The sequence below is a fragment of the Serinus canaria genome, chromosome 1A (genome assembly GCF_022539315.1).
Source record: "Serinus canaria isolate serCan28SL12 chromosome 1A, serCan2020, whole genome shotgun sequence".
Classification (NCBI taxonomy): Eukaryota; Metazoa; Chordata; class Aves; order Passeriformes; family Fringillidae; genus Serinus; species Serinus canaria.
This window is the reverse complement of record NC_066314.1, coordinates 54,460,443-54,469,123: the sequence shown is the minus strand read 5'-3', so window position 1 is coordinate 54,469,123 and position 8,681 is coordinate 54,460,443. Positions and strand designations below refer to the sequence as shown.

Below are 8,681 nucleotides of genomic sequence, written 5' to 3'. Positions count from 1 at the left end.
GGTGCAGCCGCCGCCCTCCGGGACCGCAGCCGGCGTCCGTGCGGGATGTGCGGTCCCGCTCAGCTGCCGGTGCTGCGGGGGGACCAAGCGCCGTCCCTCGGCGCGCGTCGGGAAGCGGCTGCTCGGCGCACCTGTCCGGGCTGACCGTGCCTGCCTGCTGGCTGCCCGGGATCCCGCTGGCTCCCGCAGCCCCATCCCGGGTCCGCCCGCATTGCGTCGGGGGCGCGGCGCGCAGCGTGCGGGGGCGGCCGGCCTGGGGGCAGTGCGCATCCCTCCCTCCTCCGCCGGCCTCGGCCCCCGGCTCCCCCGCCCTCCCCGATCCCCGAGCTGCACCAAACAGCTCTCATGTTTCTGCTGATACTGCAGCGTCAAGAAATGGCTCGAGTTTGCTCCTCGCTCTTATGCGTTCAGCTGTACTCTCGCTCCTGCCGCACGCGTCCAGCTCCTGCCTCCTCCTGCCTCCGCCGCTGCTGCTGCCGGGACGAGCCAAGACCGACTCCGGGGATGCGGCTGCAGGGCTGCGGCGCTCTCGGCGCCCGGCTCCTTTTCCAGCTGTCCTAAGGGAAGAGAGCTGGAGAGCCAGCAGCTATCTAGGACTCCTTGATTTATTGACTAACTCAAGCCTTTTGGAAAAGGTACTTTGCACTCTTTTCCACGCACACCCCTCACCCCCCACTGCGGTTCTCAGCAGAAACTCATTAAACCCACTCGCCCTTGGTGCAGCCTAAGACAGTGTATGAATATTTCAGTGTCTCGCAGGCAGCTGTGTAAAGCGATCACTGCGTTATAAAGAGGGACGCAAGAGGAGGAGGAGGAGGGTTAAGTTTGCCACTGCGTTTTTTGTTTTGGTTTGGTTTTTTTTGGATGCTGCTGCAAGGCGACTTGACGCATTCCGGCACTGGCTCCTACTCCTAAGCGGCGCGTCTCACCCGGAGCAGGTAAGGAAAAGCCCCTTCTCCGTGACGATGTTACACTCGATTTTGGACTGTTTGGGTCTGGGATGTTGACCTCCCTCCCCTTCTCTCTCTCTCAGTTACCTTTAGCTGTTGCAAAGCAGAAGAGGAGATGCTTTGCTCTCCCCCTCCTAATCTCCCCCCAAGTTGGTGTGATGAAGTTGTCAGTGCTCAGCTAAGTCTCCACAGCAGGGAGCGCGGTGCTCGGGAGACTCCTTGCAGGAGCTTACCCCGCTGAAGTTTCCTGGGAAGCCCTCCCGATGAGTTCGGGGCACCTTCCTGCCTCGGAGGCCTTGGTGCATGTCCAGGGAGGTGTAGGAACGCGTAGAACTCCGCATGTATTGCTGTAGTGGGCAGAACGGGATGTTCCTGCTGATGAAAGCCAATCCATTGCGCTTGAGTGTGTGTGTGTATGTGGAGGGGCTTGGGGGCTGGTTTATTCTGTTTCTCTCTTCCCCGGCAGCCTCCATCCTGCAAGCGAGCTTCATGCCTTCAAAGCAGAGTATTTCCATCCCTCCCTCCCCAGCACAAGAGATGAGAGGACCAGGGCAGTGGTGGTGGTGATGGGAGGGGGGAAGGAAGAGGCAGGTGATGGAAATTTGCTGAGTTGGCATTACAAGGACTCGCCTCCCAGCCAGCCCGAGATTTATATATTTATTTCTATATTTATTTATTTATTTTATGTGTGTGTGTGTGTGTGTGTGTGTGTGTGTGTGGTAGCTTCGTGGCAGCAGCTGCGGCGATGGTCGAGCCGACGAGAAAAGTGGACGGATCGAGTTAAAGGCTAAAGGAGACAGCTGGGGAGGGGAACCCCAGCCTGGGGGTGCACTCCATAGACCTTCAGCCTCCCGGTGTGGGGGACAGGACCCCTCACCTTACCTGCCCTCTGCCCCCCCTAAAGGTACTTCTTCCCTCTTTCTTCACCCTCCCATCATCCCTGATGCCTCTCCCTTTATCCCGCCTCCCTTTTCCCCTTTTGGATATTTCCATCCTTTAGGCTCCACTTCCACCCCTTCCTCAAGTTCCCCACCTCAACCTCCTTAACACCCCCCCCCCTCCCTTGAACTGCCCTGGGTCTCTCTGTGCTTCTCCATCCTCCTTCTCTTCCCTTTCCCTCACTTCTCCCCTGCCCCTTGGTCCCCTTTCCTCTGTGCCACCATGACCGTGATGGCTGGAGAGAACATGGATGAGACTTCTGCGCTACCTGGCCACCCCCAGGATAGCTACCAGCCCGCTGCCCACGATGACCACGAGTGCTGTGAGCGTGTGGTGATAAACATTGCAGGACTGCGCTTCGAGACACAGTTGAAGACTTTAGCCCAGTTCCCCAACACGCTGCTGGGCAACCCCAAGAAGCGCATGCGCTACTTTGACCCCTTGCGCAATGAGTACTTCTTTGACCGCAACCGGCCCAGCTTTGACGCCATCCTCTACTACTACCAGTCCGGGGGGCGGCTGCGCCGGCCCGTCAATGTCCCCCTGGACATGTTCTCTGAGGAGATAAAATTTTATGAGCTGGGCGAGGAGGCCATGGAGAAGTTCCGAGAAGATGAAGGGTTCATTAAAGATGAGGAGAGACCCTTGCCGGAGGGAGAGTACCAGCGCCAAGTGTGGCTCCTCTTTGAGTACCCAGAGAGCTCTGGGCCGGCAAGGATTATTGCCATAGTCTCTGTCATGGTGATCCTCATCTCCATCGTGATCTTCTGCCTAGAGACATTACCTGAGCTGAAGGAGGACAAGGAGTACACAGTGCACCGCACTGACAACACCACCCAGGTCTACAAATCCAATATCTTTACAGATCCCTTCTTTGTTGTGGAGACCCTGTGCATCATCTGGTTCTCCTTTGAGCTAGTGGTACGCTTCTTTGCTTGCCCTAGCAAGACTGATTTCTTCAAGAACATAATGAACTTCATTGACATTGTGGCCATCATCCCTTACTTCATCACCCTGGGCACTGAGATGGCCGAGCGGGAGGGGACTCAGAAAGGAGAGCAGGCCACTTCCTTGGCTATCCTGAGAGTCATCAGATTGGTAAGAGTCTTTCGAATCTTCAAACTCTCCCGGCACTCTAAGGGCCTCCAGATTTTGGGACAGACCCTCAAAGCAAGTATGAGAGAGCTAGGTTTACTAATCTTCTTCCTCTTCATTGGGGTGATTTTGTTCTCTAGTGCGGTATATTTTGCTGAGGCTGAAGAACCTGAGTCTCATTTCACAAGTATCCCTGATGCTTTCTGGTGGGCGGTGGTATCCATGACCACTGTGGGCTATGGTGACATGTACCCTGTGACAATTGGAGGCAAAATCGTAGGCTCCTTGTGTGCCATCGCTGGTGTGCTGACAATTGCCCTGCCTGTACCTGTCATCGTGTCCAACTTCAACTACTTCTACCACCGAGAAACCGAAGGGGAAGAACAGGCTCAGTTACTTCACGTTAGCTCCCCTAATTTAGCATCTGACAGTGATCTCAGTCGCCGCAGCTCCTCCACAATCAGCAAATCTGAGTACATGGAAATCGAAGAGGATATGAATAATAGCATAGACAATTTTAGAGAGGCTAATCTCAGAACTGGCAACTGCACTGTAGCCAACCAAAACTGTGTTAATAAGAGCAAGCTGCTGACTGATGTGTAAACAAAGAAACAAAAATCCCAAAACAAAATCCCCACTCGCAGCGTGAAGACTTTAGTGACACAGTCACACTTTGTAGATGCTTTACTGATAGTCTTTGAATGCTTTATTTACCTCGTAAATGCATTGTTGCATTGCAAATCTTTGCTCTGTGATAAAGAAGCTTCCGGGATTCATGAAAGATATAATTTTGTTTATTTTCAAAAAACCATTTTCCACCTGGCAAATGATAGCCATTTGAACTAGTTAGTTTTAAGCTGTTATGATGCTAGACCTAAACTTTTCCTCCACTATCTCCTCTTTTTTTTTCTTTTACTTTTCTTTTTTTTTTTTTGGATAAAGTTATTTAAACTAAGCAAGACAGTTTTTAGAGCTATTAGGCATATGCATGGATTGCAGTAAAAATATTCTGCAAAACTACACAGTTGCAAGAAAGTACATCAGATAATAATAGTAAAAAAAGATCAGCCAAAACCTGCGGCAAGCATTTGTCATGGTGTTTATGAAGGAGTGCACATTTTCCTTTTCACCCCCTCTGTGAAAGATTCCATCCTTACAACCTACAGATCCATACAGCACCTTATTAAAAAACCTACTTAAGCCTGAACTCTTTTGCTGTCCATAGAAGAAATATCCTAAAAGGAGAATAGCAAACAAAACTGAAGACGAAACATCTGCAATGCTGCTAAGTCCTCTCACATGCAGATGATAGAAACACACTTTTTCCCACCTCCCTGTTCGGAACTGGATACAAAACTTTAAGCCCTTCTGTTGCAAGATAGCACAATGGAGTTTAATATAAGCATGTTTGAATTTGATACTATTTATTTTATGATCGCATGCTTGAAACATTACCTCAGTCAATAGCAGATAAGCTTTCTTTTGAACTGAATCTTCTAAAAATAGGTCCTTTCTCCTCTCTTTTTTTGTTTCTTTTCTTTTTCTTTTTGATTTGTGTTCACCAGAAGTGCACTCCTTAATTTATTCAATCATTGACTAGTAATTTAAAGTACTGTATTTAAGTGCGTATGTTAGTCAAATGGGAACAATAACTTTTGGAGATCAAAGCATGTTCAAATATTCAGCATTATGGCCTATTTGATTAAAGTGTAACTTTAATTAATTAGTGCATGAATTCAATAATAATAATAATAATAATAATGATGATGATAATAACAACAATGATAATAACAATAAAAACAACAAAAAAAAGTGCTTGATAGACTGAGGGCCTGAATGAACTGATTAGAGAAATCTGATTGTTTTCCTGCATTGCTCAGGGAAATGTGTTGGCTTTTGTCCAGGTGTTGTCGGAAAGGAACATATCCCATCCCTTAAAGGGAAAGTTATATGGAAAACTAACAAATCAAGTTATATATAGCAACAGCTAAAAACCTAGTATCCTCTATAGATGAAAGGTGCAGATGCATGCTTTTTGGTGCATTCTCAGAATGTAAATGAAACTTATCTATTATATGCATCCGAATTGCAGCCCCTGGTTTCTTTTGCAGTCATCAGTTGTGACTTTTTTGTATCCCCCCCAAAATATGCTGAAGAGACCCAGCAGATTGATTGAGAGAGTTGTGCAGTGCCTTTATCTTACAGCCCCCAAAACTGCTGAAAGTGCCTCCAGGAACTGAGTGGATCAGAGACATTGAGGGAAAGGACAATGAGTCAGTCCTGTGTTGCAGGAGCGTCCTGTGCTGTCTACTGGCACAGCATGGAAAGGTTTAGGGATAGAAAGATCAAGTGTGAGTGAGGGATACAGAAGAGGCAGGCAGAGATTACCAGTGCCCGTGGAATACTTTCCTTCCCCAGCCAGTCTGATGCTGCAGGGCACTGCATTGGCTTCTGCCAAATAACTCCTAGTTGTGTACATGTGAGGCTTCAGGTTTCCCCGGTTTGTTCATAGAGGCATCACTGCCATCACTGTATCTGCCCTTCCTTTCTCTGAGGTGGCTCTTTGGCAGCTTGTCCCTGCAGGGCAGGCTGCAGGAGGAACAGGAGCCTGGGCATCTCCCAGTCAGGCCATCAGACTGGAGGACTTTGCTCTTCTTTCCCTTAGGTTCCCCAGCAGGTAGATGGGAAAGGCTTTCCTGGGCCCTCCCATCCCTGTCTGCTCCATCCTCTTTCAGATCTTAGATCCTATCACAGCCTTTGAGCCACATTCTTCTTCCTGATCTCTAATCTTACTGTACTTCCATCATTTCCTGGTGAGGGAAGCAATGCTAAGAGAAGATATCTTCTGCAACATGCCAGCCTTGACTGCTAGGCCCTGGAAAATCTGAACAAACATATAGGCACTAATCTCAATTTTTCAGATGGACAAAGTTGAGGATTTTCATTCTGCACTTAGCACGTGGCCAACTGCTGTTGAACACATCTCCTTCCGTAGTGTACAGATCCTTTCCTCCCCTGTCTTTCTGATATATATATATATATATGTATATATATATATATATATATGTGTGTGTGTGTGTATAAATATATATATATGTATGTCTGCTCCTGCGTGTGTCACACGCATATGCAGGCACATGTATATATAAAAAAAAATAAAAATGAAAGCACTTAGAGTTAAAAACCAACCCTAACTCTGCAGTTACGCACAAGCTTGACCTGCCAGATTTCCAGAAAGACTTGACTTTATTTCTCACTGTGTGACTTCTGTGAATCTTAGGGATGAGAAAGATCAAGAACTGAAGGAGCTCCAATTCCTGCAAGAAGTGCAAAGCATCAGATAAAACAGGGCATTACATTCTCTAGGTAGAGGTTGTAAAGCTTCTTTCCTGTCCCCTGCTCATGCCCTTGCCCTTTGTACACTTCTCTCCCTGTTAAATTCCAGTGGTCCCAATCTTCCCAAACCCTTGAATCATAGGATATGACTTCTGATATCAAAATGGACTTTAATGCTGCACTCAGCCTAAAAAACCACCATCTGACTAAACTAAACAGCAATAATCAATGGGACCGATGATCAGAAGGATACATTTGGGAGATAAGGCATCACTTGGGTACCTTCTGTCCCAGCTGGGTGTGCACACCTTAATTTAATGTGCAGAGTGATGATCATTCTGCTTATGCACAAAGTGCTGCATGCAGCAATTCTTTGTCAAGAGACCAAGCCGGATCATAAGAACTCATGGTTTGGGGAGTCTAAATGTTGCTTTGTCCATTTATAGCTCACTGCAAAGGATCTCAACCCATATGGAGTACAGGAATTAACCTCATGTAGCATAGGCATGTGTTTTCGACAAGTTTTACATTAAAAAAAAACCCCAAAAAAACAAGGTTCTTACTCCCGTTACGCAGGAGTGCTGAAATGTCTTTGTGGGCCTGAAGGTGCACTTAACAAACTGCCTGTTCGTATCATCAAGCATCCCTTTTTTTATTTCTTTATTTCTTTCTTTTCTTTTTTTTTTGGTTTTTTTTTTTTTTGACCCTTATGTTACTTTTTGCCACATGTGAACTCTAAGGGGTTTTTTATGTAACTGGAAAAGGACTGGAAATGAGCTGATGGCCAGTGTAGTACTTCTCTGGAAGAGTCAAGAGAATTCCTTAAGTAAGGATCTCCTGGAAGTGATGCCCATATTATGATGGACAGGGAACCCAGTGGATATGGCAGTCTTTAGTTTGGTGTGGGGAAGAAAGCTTCTCCAGCAGAAGGAGTCATTCCTCATGCCCCCACCACCACCCACTGCTCTGTGCCTTTCTGTACTTCTTAGCTGGTCCCGTGCAGCTTTTCCTTCATTCACTCAGGGAAAGGGGTGAGGGAATTCACCTGGCAAGGGCAAAGCAGCAGTGCTCTGTAATGCAGAGGCAGGAATGGAGCAGAGAGTCAGTGGGCAGGAATCCCATAGACTGGTATCCCTGCCAGAATTTCCCATCTGGTTCTACCATGCTTAGCTCTAGAGCACTAGGGAGAGGTGAGGGACAAGGGTGAGAGTGAAAATTAAGGACTCTGTACCCTGTTCCTTCACAGAATTTGGCTTGCTGCAAGACTGCCGAGAGCTCAAAGCCTCTGCGTGGCAGCTCCAGCACGGGCCATGAACTGGATTTAGTCACCTTAATGAGGAACTTGGGGTGCAGTTAGCCAGGCTGTGAATTCACAACATCCTACCAAACCCGTGCAGATTCCCTGTGTGGGGTGTCGTAAGCCTTATCTCCACCGGGGACTTCAGGAGGAAAGCTAATCCGAATTAATGAAAGGTGTGCATTTAAAGTAGATTTGTTAAACTGCTTTAAAGCCCAGCATGGACATTCTGTTGCAGTATTAAAGCAACCTTAATCTGATTTGGAGTCATTCTTTTTGAAAGGGAAGTAACCTGAATTGAATTAAGGCTGCTTTAATTCCGAACACAATGGGGCTTAATGGAGTTTACCTCATCTACCTCACAAGCCCATTCAGACAGATAAGCCTGTAGTAATCATTAGATGTACTGGAAGTGACCCCATTGTGCAGGGGGTGCCCACATACACAGAAACTCTTGGTACATGAGTGCTGCAGATTCACAGCCTGGCTTACTGAGGGGAAAACTAACACTTGATCCTGGTGCCAGTTCTGGTGAGTCCCTCCCTTTGATTACACCACTGCTGCCTTCAGGGAAGCTGAAAACAATTGAGGCCCAAGGAAATTAATTTCCACTTTACGGAACTGCACAGGTGCTAGCCTGATGTACTGTTAGTCACATGGACAAGCACTTGTGAGACAGAACGAAGCACTGGAGACAGGACAAAATTCAGCCAAAGTCCTCTTGTTAGCAGCAGTGGTTTTTGCCCATGCAGAGATTTTAGAGATCACACCTTTCTTAGCAAACCAGCTGTGTGTCATTCACTGTAGGCTGCAGCTGCCCAAACTGGCAACAGGAGCAGTGGCAACTTGTATTGACAGGGTTTTTTCAATACCAAGGGACAATTGTTTTCATTAGGCAGAAGTACAGGAAGTTAGTTTCTACTGTGAGAGATCTGCAGCCCAAGTGTAACCTCAAAACTTGCTGATTTTAAGGAGCTGAAGGCAAGTTTCACTTTTCCCAGTCCACACTTGAACAGTGCAGTTTCTTATTTGTGCATTTATTAAACAAAGCACAACCAACACTA

General features: G+C 47.3%; 1 protein-coding gene across 1 annotated transcript; it reads left to right on the top strand.

Annotated features, from left to right (window-relative positions):
• The first annotated feature begins 337 nt into the window (after nucleotides 1-337).
• On the top strand, nucleotides 338-5,998 carry KCNA1 (potassium voltage-gated channel subfamily A member 1). The gene has a single exon (XM_030238343.2). The coding sequence runs from the start codon at nucleotides 2,112-2,114 to the stop codon at nucleotides 3,585-3,587; it is 1,476 nt and encodes a 491-aa protein (XP_030094203.1). The 5' UTR covers nucleotides 338-2,111; the 3' UTR covers nucleotides 3,588-5,998.
• The last annotated feature ends 2,683 nt before the right edge of the window (nucleotides 5,999-8,681 follow it).